The sequence below is a fragment of the Nycticebus coucang genome, chromosome 11 (assembly GCF_027406575.1).
Source record: "Nycticebus coucang isolate mNycCou1 chromosome 11, mNycCou1.pri, whole genome shotgun sequence".
NCBI classification, from domain to species: Eukaryota; Metazoa; Chordata; class Mammalia; order Primates; family Lorisidae; genus Nycticebus; species Nycticebus coucang.
In genome coordinates, this window is record NC_069790.1 from 83595183 (window position 1) to 83621621 (window position 26439).

General features: G+C 39.3%; 1 protein-coding gene across 4 annotated transcripts in view; it reads right to left on the reverse strand.

Annotated features, from left to right (window-relative positions):
- DOCK4 (dedicator of cytokinesis 4) overlaps window positions 1–26439 on the reverse strand; it is a 471167-nt gene that overhangs the window by 14688 nt on the left and 430040 nt on the right. For all 4 annotated transcript variants that reach the window (XM_053609306.1, XM_053609304.1, XM_053609303.1 and 1 more), the window contains 9 exons: window positions 25541–25645; window positions 17998–18139; window positions 16460–16626; window positions 13666–13752; window positions 4822–4998; window positions 3867–3950; window positions 1586–1705; window positions 1140–1261; window positions 675–795 (listed from right to left, as the gene is read on the reverse strand). In XM_053609306.1, the coding sequence (XP_053465281.1) occupies window positions 675–795; window positions 1140–1261; window positions 1586–1705; window positions 3867–3950; window positions 4822–4998; window positions 13666–13752; window positions 16460–16626; window positions 17998–18139; window positions 25541–25645 (1125 nt within the window). The remainder of the gene's footprint in view (window positions 1–674; window positions 796–1139; window positions 1262–1585; window positions 1706–3866; window positions 3951–4821; window positions 4999–13665; window positions 13753–16459; window positions 16627–17997; window positions 18140–25540; window positions 25646–26439) is intronic.

Consider the following 26439-nt stretch of genomic DNA (forward strand, 5'->3'; position numbering starts at 1 on the left):
GATAGTGTTGAAGAAAATTTCAGCTTAGTCTTACTAAGCTATCATAAAAGCTATATTAGCAGTATCTAAAGAAACTGTTCTGTTGCAAGAGTTATACTGGCTCTCAGATCCCTACGAACTGCATTTTTTTTATGTTAAAAAACCTTTTCATTATTATGGAAATTTCCCCAACAAATACATAAGTGGAGAGAATGTTATGACAGATTGTCAAACTATGACTTCTTAAAAAAAAGGCCTCAGATGAACCTGAATAAAAAAAAAATGACAAATAGACTCAAAGATGATAGGAGATCAAAATAAAAAATAAAAAATGTACAATCCTTGAAAAAAGAATGCCACTTAGAAGTTCTAAGAGGCCGCTAGTGTATGGAAGTGCTTTCCAGAGTCCTGGACTGAAGAGGCCACCAGGGGCAGGTCCCAGAGCTGACCGCGCCCAGCTCTCCCGAGCGTTCCCATTGCTTGCTCATGTCTTCTTAGCACGGTGGGGCAGTTTGAGAGAAATGTCTTTGTAGACTCCAGAGATCACTAAAGCAGTCAGAGTGTTTCAAGGTCTGTCCTTGAGTCAAGTTCTTGCTCATAGGTCTGTCCATTAGCACGCAGAATGAACAGAAACTCTCACGATTGAGACAGAAAAGGAATAAACACAACCAGACAAAAAGCTCATTAAGTTTTACCTGCATGTTAAAGACTTCATCAGAGCTTTCTGATTGCCCTGTAATATTGCTTACTTCAGCAGAAGCTTGTGAGGACAGTGAGGAGGAAGAGTAACGGTTGACAGCTGGGTAACTTAATGGGCTGTTTGGGTAGGAGAGGGTGGGGAGGGAAGAAAAAAAAAAGGTCATTAGCTCAGTCTCCAAATTGCACTTTATCATATGGCGGGATGGTATAAAACTGAAGGGGAAGAAAGTACACCCCATTTTGTGGTCTCCTGTTTGCCTCAATATAACCAAATGTTTCAGTTTATTTAGCTCTCAGGCTGGTGCTGTTTACCAGCGGCAGATGTCTGCAGCTGCCTCATGGGTAAATTATTTCATTAAGAAATAGAGTATTTGACAAATTGTGCCATAAAGAATGAGAGACTCATTCCAGATCATCTTGTGGGAATGACAAATTGTAAGATAATTTGGAATATGACTTACCTGCGTCTAGGAATCACCCTGGTACCATCTGGGCTCATGGAAGCAGGTGCTGAGTTTCTGCACACACGAGGGCTGCCATTAGGAAAATGGACTGGACTGGCTTGTATACAAGCAGAGAACTCCTGAGACACAGTAAAGGAAATGTTTCAGTACAGCAATGACATGGGCAAAACAGGAGATATTTTAGTATACTAGATACACATCCCAACTGGCATGAAATATTTTTATTGTTAAGCTTTCCCCTGCTTACATTTTTTTGTTTACATAAAAGGTGAGCAGAGCAGATAGCAAAAAATGTGATTTTAATATTTGATAGTTTCCTGTTAAAACGGTGCAGTTTGGTAGGAAAACCAAAAGGTGTCACTGTTGGATGTCTCCTCGTCCCTCTAAGAAGCAGCAAATGGCAGTGATCAGACTGCCCCTCCATGGACACTTGGTGCACGTACCTGTATCCCTAAGCTTGATTTCATTACAAAGAACTGGTCGACCAGCTTTTTGTGAAGGGGTCTCATATCTTGCGGTACAAACTTCTCATGCACAGCCAAACCAAATTCCAGAATTTGCGCCTTAATGACAACATAAGGAAAAGGCACACATCAATGACAACATTCTCACCAAGTGCCTGCTACAGACCAAGCACTGTACTATGCGTTTTGTTCTCATTATTGCTAATCCTCAGGATCTCACCTGACCTGGTAAGTTCGTGATCAGTTATCACTTTACAGGTGATGGAACTGATTATCAGAACAGTCTCGTGTGCAGTAAAAGATAAATGGGGATTTGAACGTGGGTCTGTCTGATTTCAAAGACTTCATTTTCCTGCTACCCCAAGTCTCTTTGCCATGTATTTCAGCTCTATAATTACAGCCTTCTAACTAGCCATGCCTCTGGGCCCTTCCTGCCCTTCCCAGGACAAAGCAGGGCTTGGTGGCAGGAGCTGCTCCTTGTCTGAGGTCAGGTGTCCTCCCCTTAGCATCTCTTTTCCAGATGGCACCCTCTCTCCCACAATACCCTCCTCTCCTCACCCAGGCTCTTCTATGCTCATCCCTTCCTCCCACAGATTTTCAAAATCTGTCAGGGAGGAAGAGAAAAATGAACAGGAATTCTAGGGAGGAAGGGAAAAACGAACAGGAATTCTATCACAGTTGCTACATTTCTTGTTTCTGTTTTAAAATATTATTTTTGTTCACGTATTATTCTGCTACAAGGGAGCAGGTCCAACCACAGCAAAAAGTTCTCCCGCTGTGAGGACCCAGAAAGGGATGAACATAAAACATTCCACCGTCCTTTGTTCAACCATCAATAGTGTATAATTCCTTTGATTTGAGTTGTGTCTGTCTTTCACATTTTAAAAATGTCCCCATGCTAAAGTGGTCAAAAGAATAAATTCTATAAGCTGAGAGGAAAACAAACCCCATGTCACCACAAGATCTTTTCTTTGCAGCTTGTGAAGATTCTACGTTGAAAGCTCAGGTCAAACGGGACTGCCCCTGGTGGGCTGCAGCCTCCAGCACCTTCCCTAAGGGACAGGGCTGTGGCAACTCCCACTGAGGATGTCTACCCACTGCCAGAACGTCTGCACAGAGAAAAATACCCCAAAGTATATATCAAGGACACCTTTGAAAGTGGAGTGTGTGGCTGAGCCATTAAGGGAGAGGCCTGCCTCTGTGACGGGGAAGGGATATAGGACTTGAGCCTAAATGTAGGGGCCCTCAGTCTTCTCCATTTTAAACACTAGCTGTTAGGTGACCTCCCTTTTGTTCAGAGGATGTTGCCAGTTGGGTTCTCTTATCATAATATGTAAGTAACAATATCATTCATTCATGCACTCACATTTTGAATAGGCCAAAACTTAACCTCAGCATAAAATTTTATTTATTTGGGCGACGCCTGTGGCTCAAGGAGTAGGGCGCCGGTCCCATATGCCGGAGGTGGCAGGTTCAAACCTAGCCCCGGCCAAAAAAAAAAAAAAAAATTTTATTTATTTATTTATTTTTTTGTGGTTTTTGGCCGGGGCTGGGTTTGAACCCGCCACCTCCAGCATATGGGACCAGCGCCCTACTCCTTGAGCCACAGGCGCCGCCCCCAGCATAAAATTTTAAATGAAAAGTGAGTACTAAGCCGACAGCTAGTCTTTAGGGAGAAAACATTCAAAGAATGCTTACAAAATGACATGAAGTTGTTTGTCATACAGGTCAATCATCCCTAATCCAAAATTCCAAAATCCAAAATGCTCTAAAATCCAAAACTTTTTGAGCAGGGCCGTGATGCCACAAGTGGAAAATTCCACACCTGACCCCCTGAGAAGGGCCATAGTCAAAATACAGTCAAAACTTTATGCACAAAATTATTTAAAATGTTGTATGAAATTACCTTCACGCTTATTAGATTTGCATCCCATCATCAAGATATCTCATTATGTACGTGCAAATATTCTAAAATACAAAAAATCTGAGATCTAAAACACTTCTGGTCCCAAAAGTTTTGGATAAGGGATACTCAATCTGCAATAGGCTGTCATAGTCTGATTATTGTAAAGTTAATTTTTGCATCCAAGTGGGAAGAAAAAAGCAGATACTAGCAAGTTGGGATACATTACAGAGATTCATAACCCTTGATGACCAGCGTTGGTAAGTCTACAGATGTAGAAAACCATGTGGGTCTCTGGTAAGTGAGCACATATCCAGGCAGGAAAGAAAGAAGGTGATTGGCTTCTGCCTCCCTTACCTGCTCAAGCATCAGCTCTCTTAATCGTGCAATTTTCTCACCGTCTTCAGGGTGAGTTAAGATATATTCTTTGATAAAGAATGCCTAGTAAGAGAAAGAATAGTCAGTCTACTTCAGGGGAGCTACAAGGCAAGTGAAAGACATACTTATTGTTTTTAAAGACCTGATATCTTTAGAGAAATGACACCACTGTAAACCATGTTTAGGGACAGATGAAATGATTCCTAGCGTGGGTGGTTGGTCAGAATGAGAACAGAAGGAAAGGACTGTTAAAGGAAGTGTACAATAAGTACCCTTGGTAAAATAAACAAAGAATAAATCCAAATCCATAGGCTATATGGCATTCTGCCCTAAAATAAATTGCCTTAAAATTCGGTGCGACCGAGATGGTGGCTTCACCTTCCATGATATTATGTCTTTCTGTTTAAAACTAAGAGGTCCATAGCCGGGCGTTGTGGCGGGCGCCTGTAGTCCCAGCTACTTGGGAGGCTGAGGCAAGAGAATTGCTTAAGCCCAGGAGTTGGAGGTTGCTGTGAGCTGTGTGAGGCCATGACACTCTACCAAGGGCCATAAAGTGAGACTCTGTCTCTACAAAAAAAAAACAAAACTAAGAGGTCCAGTGGAAAGTCCATTTGAAGTATCTTCTATACAAGATTAGACTTTTCCATGTCCATGAATCTGGGAAATTATTTAAGATGAATGTTTATTAAACGATCTCAATCTCCTTATTCTTTTACTCATGCAAACACAGACACACACAAATATACACACATTTTTTTCAAAATTTCCAATATGTTGGAAAAATGGAGTAAGCAAATGATTGTATGTTTGCTCTATTTAACAAAGTACTCGGTGTCAACTGTAGCCCTATGTTTTCATGCTAATATGGGTACACAGTTTAAAGAAAGATTCAGAAACTCTATGATATCACAAAATAGCAATACCTGATCCTCACCTCTTGGTACCTGGAAACTCCACCGTTAACTGCGGCGTCTATAACTCCATTCAGGCACATGGTCAGGGGATTGATATTCTGCATCTGTCTCGTCTGACACTGACTAATTAGAGTCTTCAGCTGCTGATTCTTATTTTCTAACACTTCAATTGCATTTTCCAGAGGGCTCATTTCTATCTGAGAAGAAAATGAGCATAAAGATATAATGAATTTTGTGACATTTAAGAAGAAAGACAAAGTAGATCACGTACATTCTGAATTATTTGTGCTCCCCATTGGCTCCCATCAGCATCTCTACCAGGGACCATCCAGTAGAAAGAAGAGAATAAATTTGGGAGTTGACATAGCTGTTCATTAGGAGGGTGAGGAAGGGAAGGTTAAATACTCATTGGTTGAAAAGTGGTTTGGATAATTGGCAATAAATAACTGGTAATCATCAATTCTATAAAAGCATCACAACAATCAATGTAATCCTCAAAATAATATCCTAGCATCTCATGTCTTTTTGAAACTAGTTTTTCTTTTCTTTTGAAGGGCTAACTATTCAGAGACCCTGAATATCATTATAAACTTTCTAGATGCTTATTTGAGACAAAGCACCATGGGAGATACAGAGATGTATTTACGGATCTGCTGATGTCAAGAAGATTTCAGCCCAGTTGGGAAGATGAGACATATGGCCATATGAACCCCATATGTGTATATAACAACACCATAAGGTGACACAGGATGGCATACAGTTGGGAATCACAGAAAATGAGATAATCATACATACTACAGGATCTATTGGTTGAAGGAGAGCCAACTAGAGTCATAATGACTTTAAAATTCTGACTTGTATGGGGAACCTAATTGTGAAAATGATAAAAGTGCTCTTCAAATGTACAGTATTGGCACTGTTGTTGTCATTGACATTCTCTTTGAAGAGAAGGTCTGCCAAGTTCTCGGTAATAAAGTAATTCAGGCCTACAATAAGCACATTTAAATATTGGTTCTTTCAGATAAGGAAACAATTTAGAGTTTTAAAGGTCACTTAGATCATCTCATACCAATATTGGAAACTCCTGTGGAATTTGACGATATCAAAATTAAGAATGAACATTCATCAAAGACATTACAAAGAGAAGAGAAGCTAGAACATATGAGAAGATTGCTGTAACATGACAGCCATGAAAGAGCTCATGTTCAGGATATAACAGACTAATAAAAATCAGTAAGAAAAGGGCAGGCAATCCAATAAAAATGGGCAAAAGATTTAAACAGCCACTTTACAATGGAAGAAATTCAAATAGCCAGTAAACACATTAAAAGGCATTGAGCCCCATTTGTGATCAAAGATATTAAAAATAATACCACTAAACACCCACTGGAATGGCAAAGTAAGTATAATAATAGCAAATGAGAGTAAGAATATGATATGATCAATAAAATCTCCATTACCAGTGTTAGAAGTTCAAATTGGTTCACTGACTTTGGAAAATAGTTGAAGGTATATGTGTGTGTGTGTGTGTGTGTATTTATCCACACATGCACCTCTATCTGTATATCCACATAGCTTTTGATTCAGAAATTCTACTCCTAGGCATACATCTGAAAAAGAGTGGAGCAGGCAATTTGCGCACATGTGTACCAGGAAACATGTACAAAAATGTTTATAATTGTCTTCAAAATCCATGCAGCCATTGACAAGAGAATACATAAACATACTGTGGTATGTTCACACAATGGGATAGTATACGGTAATGAAAACAACCTCAGTCATGTGCAATAACATGGGAAAATGTTACAAATACTAATATTGAGGCTAGTTGTCACTCTGATAATCCTAGCACTTTGGGAGGCCAAGGCTGGAGGACCACTTGGGGCCAGGAGTTCAATACTATCCTGAGCAAGAGTGAGACTCCCATCTCTACAAAAAAATACAAAAAAATTAGCTGAGTGTGATGGCACATGCCTGTAGTTGCAGCTACTCGGGAGGTGGAGGCAGGAGCACCACTTGAGCCCAGGAATTTGAGGATGCATTGAGCTATGATGAAGCCACTGCACTCTAGCCTGGGCAAAAGAAAAAGACTCCATCTCATAATACTAATAAATACTAATACTAATAATTGAGTGAAAGAAATATATCTCAGTATAATACATACAATATGATGCCATTATATGAAGTTCAAAACTAGGCAAAACTAAATAGAGGCAAATAGGTGATAAACTAGGCAAGGGAATGAAAACTATAAAAGTCAGGATAGTGGTTACCTTTACAGTAAAAGAGAGGGGCTACATGGAAGACCTGTAGATGTTGGCAATGTTCTGTTTCATTACCTGAGTGGTAGTAAACGAGTATTCACTTTCTAATTACTTGTGTCATTAAACCTCTATTTCATGTACACAAAAGCTAAACCATAAAGGAAAATCTGAAGCCTTTCATTAATTGAAATTTTCAAAGTAAGCCAAATATCTCAGAAATAGAATATAGGATGGTGGTTGCCAGGATATGGTGAAATGGGGGAGGAAGGGCATTGCTATTCAAAAAATATAGAATTTCAGTTTTATAAGATGAAAAATGTCTAGAGATCTATTGCACAGATCTTTATGTACTTTAATGTACAATGATGTACATAAAGTTACCACTACTGTACATTTAAAAATTGGTTACAATAGCAGATTCTATGTGTTTTTGATCATGGTAAAATAAAAGAGAAATCTATCTTCATCTTTATAAATTCCAATGGTATTAATAGATTTGTTTTCTAAAAGGTAAGTAAAACAAAATATAATGAACACAGGCAAAAGAAAAACAACTTGGAAAAATATTTCTAACATGTACTTTGGGATGAAGTATTAATATTTCTCAAATTTTTCAGAAAAGGAATAGACAAAGGGTAAGGAGAATGCATTCACAAAATAGGAAGAGTAAATAAGTATACCAAAACATACCATCTTCACCTGCATTCAATAAATGACAAAACAAAACATGCAACCCTGGAGTAATTATTTTTGGTCTATTATTTGGAAAGATTAAAAGAATATATAACATGCAGTATTGGAAATGACCCTGAGAAAATGGGTATTCCTAAGAATAGTCGCCCGCTATAAACAATGTGTGAGTTGATATATACCATCACTGATCCATGAACCAAAGGTTAAATTGGGGATATCTTTCCATAGGTTAATTCACTTCCAGGGAAATATTTCTTAGATATTATGTTGAAAGAATTATGCACAGATGTGTATAAAGAATGCTCATCAAGGAATTACTTTCCTTTACCCCATAAAACGCGACCTTTAAACACGGTGTACTACTAAAAAGAATCAGGAGTCACTGGAGAAATGGTTCTTTCAGGTTTGGGGCAGGAGGTGGAGAAATTAGCCTGGACCAGGAAGCAAGGAAAGTATCTAGGAGGAAGACACTTTACTGACCAGTGACCAGGTCTTATCTCCTTGTTGTTTGAACCTTCAAGTAAATAGACTAAGAATAATTGCTGGGAGGAAGAAATGTTATTTATTGAATGTCTTAGCAGGAATTTCCAAAGGATTTCTCAAAGTAAATAAACCCAGAATCCATGAGGCGTGATTAGAGAACGTCCCTGAGAAACCTTTTAGTGAACTCGCTGGAATACAAAATGGAGTGTTTCATATTGACACTTTATAATTTAAATGCACCCCTGATATGAGGAACGCTGTGAACCTCACTTAGAGACTCTCTCTATTGTCCCAAACTATTATTGATGCGGGGAGAGGGACCTGGCAGACGAAGTGTTATGTCTCAGAAGTCTCCTACTTCAACTGAGCATCCTGACTGTCTTGAAGTTACCAGTAAAACTTGATGCTGGAAAGATGGCTGAGCTGTATATATGATTTGACAATCTGATCCTACATGTGAGCTCAGTGACAAAGACTACTTGGATACTCTCAAAAAGCTTCAGGGTCCAATCTGAAGAGGTTCCCATCAGGCAAAGATGGAACAATTTGAAAATTAATAAGTACAAGTGCCATGAATTAAAACAAAACAAATATGTTTAAATCCATGAATGACTAATGATAACAAAAACAAAACCAACCAAACAAAAACCTCTCTGGTCAGTTTTGTAGGGTTCTAGGGAACCAAATTATTATTTTGAAAACTCGTAAATAAAGAGAAAGAATGGGGTATTACACTTCCTTTCCTATACCTTAAGATAATCAAATAGTAAGGCAGTATTTTTTTTATGGAAGTATTCCAATGAATAAATGATGGAATGATAAAATATCACCATTTTGTAACCCCTAAAAGATTAGTAAATCTGGGCAATGACTGCCAATAGCTCCCTGCATCACACACACAAAAGGACAATCAGAAGCACAAAACACCACCTATGAAATAGTCTTACACAACCCCCAAACATCTCATCCAGTCTCTAGAACTAACCAATTGCCATTTACAAGAAATGCAGGTGACAGAGAAACATATTAAACGACTCCAGTAGGATGTAGTCTGCGTCATGATAAACAAATTAGCTTCTTCAACAACAACAAAATTCAAGGAAAAAGAAAAAGGTGATTCAGAGGGAAACCTACAGTCTGAGAAAGACCTAGGAGACATTCAAATCAATTGCAATGTATGGCCCTTATTTGGATTCGGATTCAAATGACAAAGAGTGAAATAAATAAAAGACTTGGTGAAGTGTGAGTGAACACTGGATATTTTAGGATTGAGAAATTACTGTTCATTTTTAATGTGATAATATTACAGCTATTTTTTTCAATAAATATATGTACTAAAATATTCATGGATGAAATGATATGATGCCTGAGATTTATTTCAAAATAATGCAGTGAGCTAGAACATACTCTTCTTAGCAAAGTATCTCAAGAATGGAAGAAAAAAGTATCCAATGTACTTAGCCCTACTATGAAACCAATTTATAGCTTCCATATGAAAGTCATAACCCAACTATAGCCTGAGAAGAAGGGGAAAGGGGAGGGGGGGAGAGGGGAGGATGGGTGGTGGGAGGGTAATTGGTGGGACCACACCTACGGTGCATTTTACAAGTTAAATTTACTAAGTGTAGAATATAAATGTCTTAACACAATAACTAAGAAAATGTGGTGAAGGCTATGTTAACCAGTTTATGAAAACATTTCCAGTTCTATATAAAACCAGTACATTGTACCCCATGATTGCATTAATGTACACAGCTTTGATTTTATAATAAAAAAAATGCATTGTGAGAGGGAGTGGATAAGCGTGCACATGAAACAAAGTTGGCTTTTTTGATTGGTGTCTTTGATAGCTGTTGAAGTAAGAAGATAATCAGGTAAATCGTGTTCGTTATATATTTTTTCCACCTTTGTATGATATAACTTAAGTTTAAAAAGGTCACTGGACGTTGTGCGCAGAAGGGACTGCAGGAATGAGACAGAAATAAGTGTCTCTTAGGGGCTCGTCTACAAATGCAACTTTACCCTGGAAGTGAAAAAACCTAAATATTGTACCCTTGTATTAATCTGAATAAAGTTGTTTTTTTTTTTTTTTTTTTAAATTAGGTGTCTCAGGAAACTACTGCAGTACCCAGATACTAGATGGTGCCATTGGCTAGGGTCATGAGGAGCGCTTGGATTCTGGATATATACAGTATTTTGAAACTAGAGCCGCTTAATTTTCTTTCTTTCTTTCTTTTTTTTTTTTTTGAGACAAAGTTTCACTTTGTTGTCCTAGGTAGAGTGCTGTATTGGGATAGCTTACAGCAACTTCAAACTGTTGGGCTCAAGCAATACCCTTGCCTGAGTTTTTCATTTTTAGTGGAGATGGAGTCTCACTCTTGCTCAGGGTGGTCTTGAACTCCTGAGCTCAAGCCATCCACCCACCTCAGCCTCCCAGAGTGCGGATTACAGACGTGAGCATCCAAACCCAGCCCAATTTTCTGATGGACATGATTTGGTGTGGTAAAATTCTCATGATGTTCACTTGGATTAAAAAAAAATCATTACTTATTGATTCTGAGCTAGAAAATGTTTATCTTGTTTTAAAAAAATAAAAATGAGCTTACTGTTTATAATTAGGAAAAAAAACCTTTTTTGGGGGGTGTTTGAAAACAGAATAAAAAAATACTGAAAAAGCAATAGTTCAAAGGCATTGATATCGGGGCGGCACCTGTGGCTCAGTCGGTAAGGTGCTGGCCCCATATACCGAGGGTGGCAGGTTCAAACCGGCCCCGGCAGAACTGCAACAAAAAAATAGCCGGGCGTTGTGGCGGGCGCCTGTAGTCCCAGCTACTTGGGAGGCTGAGGCAAGAGAATCACTTAAGCCCAGGAGTTGGAGGTTGCTGTGAGCTATGTGATGCCATGGCACTCTACCTAGGGCCATAAAGTGAAACTCTTGTCTCTACAAAAAAAAAAAAAAAAAAAAAAGCCTTGATATCTTAACAAAATTAAATAAGCTGTTCTGAGCCTATGATTTAGAAAATAAAGTTCCACAATTTCATCTGAAACCTTGTTGCTACATGCTTTGGGATTTAGAATTTATCAGAGTTGAGAAAGGTACCCAAAATAGAGAGCATGTATGTTATTCTGTGTAACCCTCAGCTGGATCTGGGGCAAATTCCTTTAATTGAGCGCACTACTATTTCTGCAGTAAAACATGAATATTCCCACTAAGTGAAATAAAGTTAATAAATGGCCTTATATTTGAAGAGCAAAGGAGTTTTGGACCCAAATGTGAGAAAACGTCTTTTGGTTATCAGATGTGGGCATTGCAGATAAAGAATTTCAATTCAACTTGGTATGTCTTTATTGAGTACCTACTATGTGTTCCTATTCTTGAAGACCTTTATTAGAATTAAACCATTAAACCAATAACTTTAATAGAAGGTGAGGACATTACAGGCAGCAAGAACAAGAGAAAAAAAAAACACTCTGGTTAAGAGTAGGCTGTGTTCAGGGAACAAAATAGCCCAATTTAATTTGTTCTGTTTGACAGAACATAAGATTACACATTCTAATACAGTAGGCAGCTGATGTTTGAAAGGTTGTGTTTAGTAGTGCTCCTTTTTATCATTATCAGCATGCTATGTTTCATTAGCATTGTGTTATGGGTCTGCATGTCTAACATTTCAAGGGCTAGGGCGATTGGTGAGACTTCACAGAATTTAACACTGGGTGGTAAGTAGCTGAAAGGTTCTCTCAGCCATTAATAGAGCATGGACGATTAAGAATGTTTCTGTGGGTTGGGCCCATGCTATTCAGCAGAAAGCATAATATTAATAATAAGACTTTCTGAGCACAGAGTTCAGTAGTCTCTCTTCCTCCATGGAAGGTACACCATGGAAGCAACCAGCTTTAGGGGACATTGGACTCAGGTTGTATAAGAATACAACTGCACTGATGTCATCTGCTGAGTTCACTTTGTCTAGGGAGCCATATTAAGTTTTTGGCACTGCAAAATGGAAACACTATTAAATCCTAGCTTAATCGAATGTGATCAGCTGAGGATTGTTTCAATGCTGAGTGATTTCAGGATGGACAACCCATTCCTGCAAGACAACTTGGTCAGGAGCTGTTCTTACTTTTACATTGGCAAAAGTAAGGGCCTGTGACCCAAACAAGGTCTGTGTTAAACGATTTTTTTTTGAGACAGAGTTTCACTATGTCACTCTCGGTAGAGTGCCGTGGCATCACAGCTTACAGCAACTTCAAACTCTTAGGCTTAAGTGATTGTCTTGCCTCAGCCTCCCTAGTAGCTGGGAGTACAGGCGCCCACCACAACGCCTGGCTATTTTTTTGTTGTAGTTGTCATTGTTGTTTAGCAGGCCCAGGCCGGGTTTGAATCTGCCAGCCCCGGTGTATGTGGCCAGTGCCCTAACCACTGGGCTAGGGGCGCTGAGCCATGTTAAATAATATTTTCACAATTTGCTACATTTTCTATAGGAGAACTATGGTAATCAAGGGCGGGCCTCAGCCATAAGGGATGCACCAAGGGAGGAGGAAGGGACATTGGGAGGTTGTGGGGCTGTGGCCGATGTCAAATCCAAGGCGCTGTCAGTGGGAAGGGCAGCACGGATGGCTGAGCCGGCTTCCATCCTGGATGTGGCTGCCTCCAGCCACTGCTGTCCCTGCTCTCCACAGCTGCAGACTGGAGCTGGGGTAACGTGTTACAACCAAAGGATTCTCCAGTGCTGTGGTTACCAGGTTCTGCAGTGGCACCCACCGACCTGTTGATGCTCCATCCAGGACTGCTTGGGGAGATAAGGTACCATTACCCCTTCCACTGGGAACTGTAACGTCATGGAGAACAGAAGCTCATTTTACATTAACCTCATTTTGCCTATAAAGAAACCAAGGCTGGAAGAGAGTCACATAGCTGGCTTTGGAATCAGAAAAATCTGGGTTTGAGACTTTTCACCATCTTGCTCTGTGACCTCTGGCAAGAACTTTTAACCTCTTGTTAAAAATTGTAAAAACAGAACTAAGAATACACACCTCACAGCTTTGATATGATGATTAAATGAGATAAAGAAGGTAACACTAACACTGGCCTGAGGCAGTAAGCCTGGAAAGTCACAGAGCTATGGGAACTACGAAAGCTGGAAATCCATTGCTTTTAACTCAAAGGCCTGAGTAGTTATTTTATATGCAGCAGTTATAGTTGTTTTCAAGGACCCCTCTGGATGGATGTGCTCTGACAACGGTAATAGTAATTCACCTTCTCAGCCTTGTAATAGCAGTCAACATCATCAACACTCACTCTCTTGCTATGATATGAATGCTTTGGGGGACTCTGAGTCAAAAGCAGAAGGAATTAATACATGGCACAAGTCCAGGAGAGAAGCTGAGGTGAGAGAGTACTGGAGAATAAGCTCTGGGCCTTACCACTTCACGCTTTTCCACTTCAAACCATCGGGAAATGCCGGGTAAACTCTGAACCAAGTATAATGATGTTCTCTCCACCCAGAGACTCTATAAGATAAACACAATGCAAAATGAAGTCCTCGAGTTGCCCTCCTTTCTAGGTACCGCACTGTGACAGATGTTTGTCATCCACAGTGATCAGGTTTTGCTTATTTCTGTCAGCTTTTCTTTGGTCGTCACTCAGAAACTCATGAAACGACCACCGTAAGATACCGCTAAACCTTCTGTTAAAATGTCATTGTACATTGCCCAACTTCTTTCTTTGTAAAATAAATGAGCTCCTACTTCAGACAGTGAGCTAAAAATAGAAAAAATAGGACACCACACTGTTTTCTTTGCTATTTCTCTACAATTCTAATTTAAATTCTCTTCAGCCCTCAAGGGCAAGCCAGTTTTATCTGGAAAGGGTAATAGTATCAGCAGTCAATACTAGATTAGAATAACAGAACCCTAAAGGAAGAAAGGGCTTTAGGAATCACATAGCTGGATCTTTCTATTTTAAAATGAAGATACTACATCCTAAAGAGCCAGTGTGACCTTCTCTTAAGCTACATTCCAATTACCTGCAGAGCCAGCACTAGAACCCACTTAGGACCTGTGGCTCTTCCTCCCTCGCTAAATCCACTGTGTCACAATTTCTTGCGCCTGTCTGAATGGCTGTAATTGAGGTGGATCTGTATCTTGGAGTCAGGGCTTCCTCTGGCAGGACAGCAGAAACCATCTACCTTCGGTACCAGCCACTGCTGACACGTTTTTCTTTTGCCCGCCAGGTTCCAGTATCTACGTCTCATCTTTCTTATTTAAACCCTGTATATCTCTGAGAGGATAATAAGCTTTATGGTATTTCTGAAATAGTGCCATCTATTCAAACACTAGTAAAGAAGGAAAAGAAAGGAGGAGTTTCTTTGGGTCAGCCCAGAGGTACTGAGATGCACATGGCCGAGAGTCTCTGTGAGGAGCTCACAGTGTTCTGGGGGTGACAGGAAGGTGAGCAGATAAGAGCGCAGAGTGAAGAGAAAGGGCTGCTGAGGGAATCAGCCTGGGCATGAGGACAGCGGTTCTCAGAGGAGGCGACAGGTGAGCTGCATTTTGAAAAGTAGGAGTTTGCCAGGGGGAGAGTGGGGGTAGCAGGCAGGCAGGCAGGAGGAAGCAGCTGGCGCAGAGACGGAGAGGCTTGTGAAAGGGCACAGGCAGAGAGGAAGAGAGAGCTGAGTGTTGCTGGAGCTGAGCGGGAAGGACAGGGAGTGGGTTGGGGGCAAACGGAGCGTCTGGAGGGGCAGTTTGAAGTCAGATTCTGAAGGCTACCAGCACAGAAATATATATTTTAGTATATGGGCTGCCGAAGCGAGCACAACCAGCACAGAAATAAGGAGCCAGGTTTGTTATTACTTTTTTAGGGAGATCTCTGTACCACTGGTGAGCATTTGAAGCGATGGCCACAAGGAAATGTGATACAGTGCAGAAAGCAATGCAGAAGGAGTCAGAACATGTGGGCTCTAGGACTGGGTCTACTGGCGGTCAGCATGTGACTTGGAGGAAGAGAATTGCCTGATTCCAGCGGATCTTTGACTATTTTTCCACTAAAAGAAATTCCAAGGAGAACTATATCATAAACAAACTATATCTTTAATAGATTTTGGAGGGCAACAAGGAAAATGTAAGTATCCAGAAAGGATTATGAAATCATCACGGGTCTTTTCAATAATACCCCACTGATGTTTCCTTTATATTTAGCTATCAAATCTCCTTGCACGAAGAACTACTCTTCATTCAGCCCATCACAACTCTGCAAGACTATCACAGCTTCCCTTTCTGATCTCGTGGCTGTGAATAACTCCCAGAGTTACTTCTAGGAGCCTGGAAACTAACACAGGCAAAATCAAACAGGGAAGTTGATATCGAACAATCATTACTAACAGTGTTAGGAGAATGTCTCCTAGCTTAAGTAGATAATATCCATGATGAAATATGCTAAGCCAGTTAATCCACAATAATAATTTCATTTTACATTCCTTGTTTACATCTATATGGTCTCACTGTGTCGCTGTTTGCAAAGAAAAGGGTAGATTATAATTTATCTGCTGAACAATCTTGTTCCTTTTCCGTGGTGGTGCTGTGAGAAATCTTATCCCTTTCTGGCTGAGAATGCGCTGAACTAGCAAGGCATATTGGAACGACTCACAGCAGAAAACTCAACATGTGCAAACAGTCCAAGATTCGTTTTTACTCTGGGTCTTCTCAGAAGTCCTAATTACATACTGCTCTAACAGAAAAAGCAGCAAAAGATGGCACAGAATTTATGCACCATACCTGTATTCTACCCAACTGTTCTCTGTCTCAGGAGCCTCCTTTTCCCTGTTCATTGAATATTCTTTACTCACTATACTCTACTATATCTGAGGAGAAATAGCCTGAGGTTCTCACAATTGCTTCAACATGAATGAACGAGAGGCTGGAGCTGAGCTCAACAACCATGAGTTCTCAGTGACTGGCATTGTTACTGCCATAAAAGCTGATTTCAGGACCTCCTCCCAGACCCACTAAATTAGAATTCCTGGGCAGGGAACCAGAAATGTGCTTGGTTAGAAAGCACCCTTATCTCTCTGATATACAGCAGAGTTGCAGAACCACTAGACTGAATTTATGGTCCCTTCTGGTTCTACCAATTAACACTAATTTGAGCAAATATTTGCCAAGGGCTGTGCCCCAAAGAGCAGTCTATCTGAGATAGTGCATACTATAAATGGCATGGTACCTTGAATTCATTCTCTTTATCTTTAGTGCCTTTGTGAAATGGTCTGTCATAGCGGAATTTCCAGATATGATTCACTTTATAGAAGCTTTTGATGTTGTCTGGAACACCCTCTCTCTGTAGGACCTCCTGGCTCTCCGGAATGGGAGTCACAGCATAAATCTGCAAATCTAGGATTAAAGAGTCAAGGAGAGAACTCGACTTGGCAAAATCCATGGATTCTAGCCCCATCTCAGCTGTGGCACAGAGAAGAGGATGGGAACAGTCTGGTCTTTCCATTTCAGTTGAAGTCATTTTAAAAACTGCCAAGATGCCAGACACTCGGTTCATAGCAAATCATGTGTCCAACCAGAGGCCTTGAACTAGGTCTAGGTGGGTGATTCTGACAAAGTATCGGTTTGAAATTTCCATGTCCTGTGAATTTATATACCTTTATTTATTTATTTATTTTTGTGGGTATGGGTAGGAATGGTTTGAGTTTTAGAAACTCAAAATTAGGATAATCCTAATCCTTGTTCAGGAGATACCCCTGAGTCTGTGTATGACTCTTTAAAAGGTATTGATTATTTATGATAATGTGTAAATACTCATGCAACCATGACCAAAGACAGAAACCAGACCACTCACAGTGACCTGTGGGATTCTTTCCCATGCCTTCCCACTTTTGTGGTGTCTACTCTCTCAAATCTTATACCAATATGGAGGATGTTTAGTAATAGTTGATATTTTAAAAAAAAAATTACCTTAGATAATAGTTATTTCTATTTTTACCTACTTCTCTTCTCATTAGATGAAAGATAAAAAAATATTTTTAACTTTATGTAATTTCTTATTTCTCTTGCATTTGGTTTTGGCTTTGAAATGGTATCCATAATTGTCAGTGGAACTTGAAGGTGCTCCTTAAGACTGTCAGTGTGGAGAAGAGCAGAGGGATTGAGAAAGGACTGCTAGGGTGAATTGCCTTTGTCTCTAACGCCATGTAATCTCAGTTGAGTTGCTTGTGTTTAGACAATGGGACAGTGTGAATTATATAGCAATTACTAAAGGCTGTCCAGGATATCATAGCTAAGAGGCCCCCAAAGATATTGGAGTATCTCTTTCTCTTTCTATTCCTCATTCCAGAAAAAAAATACTAGGAGGGTTGGGGAAAGAAATAATGTGTGCCAGTAAACATAATGCTACCATTTTTTTGAACTAAAGTAGTTTTTCACAGGATGTGTCAGAGGAAAATTATTCTAAAGGAAGTCACTAAAAAAGAGTTTTAAAAGCAGGGTTGGCATATAGAAAAGTTTTAATTAAAAGGAAAAAATACTTTAACAGAATCTTCAAGGGACTTCTTTTCAACTGACATCATCCTAATAAATAGAACAATTAAGTTCTGTTCAGAAGGAGCTAAGCTAACATTAAGATGATGAGAAAGAGGAAGGGTATGAGAATGGCTACCGAAAAGGGACCAGTGGCTGAACCCCTCTGTGTGAAATTGCACTGTGGCTCATAGCCGGTACTATCTCACTGGGATCAGCCCTAGCAGGTGTGGATACACTGAGCTTCTGCCTGGAAGATGGTCTCATCGGGCTGGTTGGCGTGCTGCATGGCGATGGCATGGGGGAACTCGTTCAGCATCCTCTGTTGGAAGGCTTCCAGCCTCTCATAGTCATGCCCTCGGCACACAAACTCCTTATTCTGGAGGGGAAACCAAAAAAGAAATTACGGATATGTAATTGAGTGCATTAATTACAGAGAGAAGCAAGAAAATATGATACTGGCATTAACTGACCACCTGCCATACATTGATACAATACAGTAAAAAGATACACTGCAACAATCACAGCACTTTGTCCAAATATTCAAAATGCACGGCAAGATCATGAACATGACTCTATTCCTTTTGATAAGACCCAGGAGAATGGCTCAGTCTTCCTAGTTCACTGGCATGAGGGGCAAAGAGGTGTAAAATTCTCAGACCTCCAAAGTACAGAAACAAGGCAATTGTATTCCCACTGTTAATGAGCATGTGTTAAAAATTATTTTCTCAGACTGGTTGCGGTGTCTCACACCTGTAACCCTAGCGCTCTGGGAGGCCAAGGCAGGTGGATTTCCTGAGCTCAGGAGTTTGAAACCAGCCTGAACAAGAGTGAGACCCCATCTCTACTAAAATAGAAAAACTAGCTGAGCATAGTGGCAGATACCTATAGTCCCAGCAAGAGGATCACTTGAGCCCAAGAGTTTGAGGTTGCTGTGAGCTGTGATGATGCCATGGTACTCTTACCCAGGGTGACAAAGTGAGATTCAGGCTCCAAATACATAAATATAAAATTACTTCTATAAATTGGATATCAAATTTATGTGGATAAATTCACAATTTGGAGGAAAATAATACAATCTCTAAAAATACATTTTATTATATTCTTTCTAAGAGTCCACTGAGATCAGCCTTAATATACTCACTGAGGAGAGCCTTCCCCAGAAGGAAGACTGAACCCATTTACATTCTAGCTTTCTTGAAAGACTGGCAGAGAAACTTTATGCCAGACTCAGCTCATCTCTACATCCTATAGCCAGGAATCTTGTTAACTGTCTGAAGCTAAGATTTAGGATTTTTAAGGCCTTGATAAATGTTAGGCATACTTTTGCTTTTTTGTTTTGTTTTATAATATACATATATGAGTATTCTGTATGTGAAACTGTCTCATTCAGGTAAGATTTATGAAGGTTATTCTTGAGGTAGGCTAACAGAGCTGGAAAGATGGGCGGGATTCCAGAAAGTATCTTAATGATTCAGTTAGATATGAGGAAACTCTGACAGTTTAATGATACTGAAATTATAGAATACGGTCATTGATGAAGCACGCTGTACATATCTTACTTGACCAATACAAGCTTGAGAGGATGTTACTCACCATCCCTACCTCCCTTTTTATTTTCTGAGACAGAGACCCACTCTCTTGCCCTGGGGTTGAGTGCCATGGCATCATCATAGCTCACAGCAACCTCAAACTCTTGGGCTCAAGTAATCCTCCTGCCTCACCCTCCTGAGTAGCAGGGACTACAGGTGCTTGTTACAGTGTCCGGCTAATTTTTCTATTTTTAGTAGATATGGGGTCTCACTCCTGCTCAGGGTGGTCTTGAACTCCTGAGCTCAAGCAATCTGCCCATCTCGGCCTCCCAGAGTGCTAGGATTACAGGTGTGAGCCACTGCTCCTGGCCTTACCGCATTTTATAACTGGGAAACCAAGGCTCAAAGTCTTTAAGTACTTTGTCCATGTGTACTAGTTTCAAGCTCACGTCTGAGTCTTTAAGACCTGAGGTCTGTCTACTCTGAGCATGGCCTGGTGTGTCCAGGAAAAACTCCCAGGAGCTACCTGGGAGAAAGGTCATGGGATCTCACACTCCAGAGATCTTTAAGAAAAGGAGAGAGCAGTTTGTGTGGCCTGTGGGAGATGAGGTCCAAGGTTTTAGGTGTTTTTCAGCTATATAAGGTTTCTATTATTGCATAAAATTCCCTAAGGAAGAACTCCAGGTCATAGTGAGAGAGTTAGAGACAACTCTTGAGCAAGGGGCTCAGGTTTGCCACGAGGAAAGAGCAGCTGCCAGCATGCAGAGGGAACACACCAGGGACTGGGGTCTGAGAATCTACCTCCACTCCCCACAAACTCCTAAATAAACCTCAAACCTCTGACAAACACAAAGTAAGGCAGACTCTAACAAGAAATCAGGACCCCAAACAATCTGAGGTTTAAAACTTTCTAGAGAAAAGTTAGACCTTTGACACTGTATTTTAAAAATTCTCTTCAAAAGATAATAAATTTGCTTAATAAAGGATAATACAGGGCGGCACCTGTGGCTCAGTGAGCAGGGCACCAGCCCCATATGCCGAGGGTGGCGGGTTCAAACCCAGCCCCGGCCAAACTGCAACAACCACAACAACAACAACAACAACAACAAAAATAGCTGGGCGTTGTGGCGGGCGCCTGTAGTCCCAGCTACTCGGGAGGCTGAGGCAGGAGAATCGCCTAAGTCCAGGAGTTGGAGGTTGCTGTGAGCTGTGTGAGGCCACGGCACTCTACCCGAGGGCCATAAAGTGAGACTCTGTCTCTACAAAAAAAAAAAAGAGGAAAAAAAAAAAAAGGATAATACATTTCTCCTTACATATTACAGGAATCACAAAATAAATACCCAGGGTGGCGCCTGTGGCTCAAGGAGTAGGGCACCGGCCCCATATACCAGAGATGGTGGGTTCAAACCCGGCCCCGGCCAAAAACTTCAAAAAAAAAGAAGGACACTGGACAAGATAAATACCCACATATTCTAATACAGCACATATTTTTTAAGACAATGATTATACATAACAATAGTTTTCAAAAATCAAGAAAGTTACTCTAAGCACACAGACAATTCAACGGTATTAAGAAGCCATCTTGGAATAAAATTAAGTTTTGGGTTTGATATTTGGGTTTCTAAGAATTAAAAAGGGATTTAGTATTTTTCCCCATCAATACCTTTTTTTAAAAAAAATCATAGATGTATACTTCATGATACATAATTCGTGTATTATAAATTCACCCTTTTAAAATGTACAGTTCAGTGGTTTTCAATATATTCACAGAGTTGTGCAACCCTAAGCACAATCGAATTTCAGAAAATTTTTATCATCTCAAGAACAAAGCCAGTATCCATTAGCAGTCTCTTCCTATTTCCCCTTCCCTAGCCCCTGGCATCCACAAAACTATTTTCTGTGTCTATGGATTTGCCTATTAGAAGACTGTGCAACTGATCTTTTGTCACTGTCTTCTTTCATCCAATTTTGAAAGTTCGTCCATTTTTTAGGATATATCAGTACTTCATTAATTTTTATTGCTAAATAATATTCCATTGTATGGCTATACTACATTTTGTTTATCCATTCATCAGCTAATAGGTATCTGAGTAATTTCTACTCTTTGGCTATTATGAATAATGCTGGTATGAGCATCCAGGTGCAGGTTTTAATGTGGACATACATTTCAGTTTTATTTAGTATATACCTAAGAGTGGACCTGCTAGGTCGTACTTGTCAATCCTCTTTAAAGAACCCACTTTCTATGAGGAGAAAAAATTACTTATGGTACATAATTGCATAAATATATTAATTTATTATAGCTTCAAAAATCATCCTAAAATTGATCAAACAATGAAAGAAAATTTTTAATGTTGGTATTTGTTTATTTTTAAATCAAATAATAGTCTAGGATCTGATTTCCTAAAAAAAGGTCAGGCTCCAAGATTCTAAAGAGTGCAGTGCCCTTTAGAAACCAATAGAGGGTGACCCTTCTCTTTCATTTTGAGGGAAATGCCATTCAAATCCAGAAAAGCTGTTTTTTAAAAAAAGATGATATGGAAGATTGATTTATACTAATTGGCTTCTTAACAAAATTTATTCTATTAGCTAATGCAGTTTTATAATTTGCTTAAACTCTCTTTAAAATGACTTTTAAAATACTTCTAATTTCTTGTAACTTTACACTTGTAATTAACAGTAATTGCACATAATAGATGTCTAGTATACCTCATTGTCCTCTGACTGGCTAAACTTAGAATTTTATCAGAGCTGCATATGGCCTTTGTGGGCGTTAGGCGCATTAGCCTTCGTGAGCCTCTTCTTCAATTAAAAAAAAAACGAAAAATTTGGTTTGGTATGCAGATGAATATGTCAATACCAAAATTAAATTATCTAATGTATAAGATATAATATATAACATTTTCTTCAACCTAAAAGTTCTTCTTTTCTTCTGATTTTTAAAAGAAATTGCAAGTTTTATGGGCCCCTAAAAATATTTTGTTCCCTAAACACTGTATCTACTATGCTTGATGCATTAGCTAACTTTGAGTCTGATATGAAAGGAAATATAATCTTTCACTTTGCACAATTTTGTGCCAACAGAGGAAGGAGGTCTACTGTGGCAGAGTCATGTCTAGACCCCACTAGGGAGTCTCCAACTCTCTGTGCTGCCCAGAGCTCTTGAATTCCTGTCATTCCACTTGGAACTTGGATCCAGCCACATGCAGTCCCCAGGGGGACTGTTTACAACTAGCAGAATTCAGCAAGTATTCTGAATTTGCTATTGTTTTTGATCTGGAACTAAGATTTTCTCCATCTTTAGGCAGGTTCATCTGCAGAGTCAGCTCAGTGGTCATGTACAATATCATGTGGGTTCTTCGGTAATGTAACATAGTATGGGGGTGTAGCACCCAAATACACGCCATTTCAATCAATTAAAAAAATATCATCCTATGAATTGAGCATTTGTTCCATTTGATACTAAAATGAATCTTTACCTACAGTATGTGTATATTTTGGGATCTATCAATTGATGTAATCTATCTTTCTTTCTTTTTCACTCTGAAAAGCAGATAAGGTAATATTAGGAAACAAATAATAAGGTGAAATTTTTCTATTCTCTCTTCCTCTCCAAGTACAACGTCCTATATGTATTCATATGTGCTGAGATTTAATGCAAGATTTAGGTCAACACAAATGTTAAAATATCTGTATATTGAGATTTAAAGTGGTAATAGATTGACTCAATTTTACTAATTATCCTAGACACTTTTTCCTTACTTGCTCAGGGAAGTACATTTTCCTTTTAATCAATGTTTTCATATATATGTATACAGTGATACACGTATGTGAAGTGTTCAATAAATATTCAAGCATGTAAGATATTAATTGGCAGAATGTGAAAAATGGACCAAACTATTATCATGTCTATAGATTTTCCTTTATAGAAATAGAGTTTAGAATTAACAATGAATTGGATCTCTTTGATGGGTGACATTACATTTACATTTTCACAAAGTCATCAAAAAGGCCAAATAACCCTCTTCACATGATTCTGCCTTTAGGGTGTTCACATGATGTGAAACTGTGTTGTTTTCCATAGTCTGAAACTTCTGGCCCCCTGAAAAGCCCCACTCTTTATCTCTAATGCTAACTCTATGGAAACTGCAGACTAAATACAATAGTGAATATCACATAAGGGAAACTAGAATTACCAAAGATTACTCATAAAATTTAGTCAACTAAGGACCTCTATAAAGAAAATTATGAACTCCTCAGAAAGGAAATAGCAGAGGATATTAACAAATGGAATAACATACCATGCTCATGGATGGGAAGAATCAACATTGTTAAAATGTCTATACTTTCCAAAGCAATCTACCTATTCAATGCCATTCCTATCAAAATACCAACATCGTACTTTCAAGATTTGGAGAAAATGATTCTGCGTTTTGTATGGAACTGGAAAAATACCTGTATAGCTAAGGCAGTTCTTAGTAATAAAAATAAAGCTGGGGGCATCAGCATACCAGATTTTAGTCTGTACTACAAAGCCATAGTGGTCAAGACAGCATGGTACTGGCACAAAAACAGAGACATAGACACTTGGAATCGAATTGAAAACCAAGAAATGAAACTAACATCTTACAACCACCTAATCTTCGATAAACCAAACAAGAACATACCCTGGGGGAAAGACTCCCTATTCAATAAATGGTGTTGGGAGAACTGGATGTCTACATGTAAAAGACTGAAACTGGACCCAAACCTTTCCCCACTCACAAAAGTTGACTCAAGATGGATAAAGGACTTAAATTTAAGGCATGAAACAATAAAAATCCTCAAAGAAAGCATAGGAAAAACACTGGAAGATATTGGCCTGGGAAAGACTTCATGAAGAAGACTGCCATGGCAATTGCAACAACAACAAAAATAAACAAATGGGACTTCATTAAACTGAAAAGCTTCTGTACAGCTAAGGAGACAATAACCAAAGCAAAGAGACAACCTACACAATGGGAAAGGATATTTGCATATTTTCAATCAGACAAAAGCTTGATAACTAGGATCTATACAGAATTCAAATTAATCCACATGAAAAAAGCCAACAATCCCATATATCAATGGGCAAGAGACATGAATAGAACCTTCTCTAAAGATGACAGACGAATGGCTAACAAACACATGAAAAAATGTTCATCATCTCTATATATTAGAGAAATGCAAATCAAAACAACCCTGAGATATCATCTAACCCCAGTGAGAATGGCCCACATCACAAAATCTCAAAACTGCAGATGCTGGCGTGGATGTGGAGAGAAGGGAACACTTTTACACTGCTGGTGGGACTGCAAACTAGTACAACCTTTCTGGAAGGAAGTATGGAGAAACCTCAAAGCACTCAAGCTCGATCTCCCATTTGATCCTGCAATCCCATTACTGGGCATCTACCCAGAAGGAAAAAAATCCTTTTATCATAAGGACACTTGTACTAGACTGTTTATTGCAGCTCAATTTACAATCGCCAAAATGTGGAAACAGCCTAAATGCCCACCAACCCAGGAATGGATTAACAAGCTGTGGTATATGTATACCATGGAATACTATTCAGCTATTAAAAAAAATGGAGACTTTACATCCTTTGTATTAACCTGGATGGACGTGGAAGACATTATCCTTAGTAAAGCATCACAAGAATGGAGAAGCATGAATCCTATGTACTCAATTTTGATATGAGGACAATTAATGAAAATTAAGGTTATTGGGGGGGAGGAAAAGCAGAAAGAGGGATGGAGGGAGGTGGGTGGGGCCTTGTGTGTCACACTTTATGGGGGCAAGACATGATTGCAAGAGGGACTTTACCTAACAATTGCAATCAGTGTAACCTGGCTTATTGTACCCTCAATGAATCCCCAACAATATAAAAAAAAAAAGAAAAGAAAATGCCAGGAAGGCTGTGTGATGAAAATGTGTCAAACGGTCTATGAAACTAGTGTATGGTGCCCCATGATCGCATTAATGTACACAGCTATGATTTAGTAATAAAAAAAAAAGAAAAAAAAATTTAGTCAACTTAGCAAGGCATAGGATGTTATAATCAGAAGTTATTGTAGTGTTTGCAAACTAAAAGGTAAAAGAAAAAAATTTCATCATGTTTTTGCTTGTCTTATTACCTGTGTTATAAAATGTCATTAACATCTCAGTTTTCATGATCGAGATATCTGTATTAGAAGTATGAAAGAAAATTAAAATAGCATAATACTTACTCTTAGAAAAAATGGAAATTTTTTCCCATAAAAGCCAACTCTGAAGAACTCTGGTTCAAGACGCTGCTGGTCCATTATTTTGTCATACAAAGAGGCTTCCATCATCTAGAAATGCACAGAAAAAGGGCTAATAAACATGTTATCTCACTTTGCCTTGACTAGTTCACAGAAGAGGATTTTTCTTCTATATGAAAGAGAACATCATTTTAATTAAGTTTGCTGAAAAGAAGGTCTGACTCCCTTTGTGATGCTTTAAGGAAGAGATTGGAAATTTTTATAAATGTCCAAAGAGTAAATATTTTAGGTTTTGCAGGTCCTACAGTCTCCATCACAAACTCAACTCTGCTAAACTCATAGGCTGTAGTTCGTTGATCCCTGCTTAAAAGATCAGGTATTCTGTTACTTGTGATCACCAGAGAAAAATCATTTTCTTCAAAATTAAGTAGAAATTAACATGAACTATCAGAAGCTAAACCTTTCTGGAGAATCTCCTGCCAGATGCATTTGCTCCTACCTAGCGCATGGCAGGTAATTTAGGACATTTGTAGGTACCACCTTGCATAGGTTGGGCAGGGATGAACCGACAAAACAACCCCAAGGAGACCCATAGTGCAAAGTGCTGTCTGGGCTGCAGGCTCTTAAGTGTGTCTGACAATGCTGAAACCATGAAGCAAATAAAGCTTATGGCTTCCCATTTATGGTATTATTGTCCCCAGGGTTTCCAGAGAAAGACTAACATTGCTCTTGAAAACTCATCCCCTATCCCCACCCCCCAGTAACAGCACCCCAAAGAGCAGTTGGCATGAAGTGTAATATGCTTTGGGTTTATAAAAATCTTAGTGACTATGGCACCCAAGGGCTCTCCCGGGTAAACATCGTCACCTCACTTCTCTTAAATG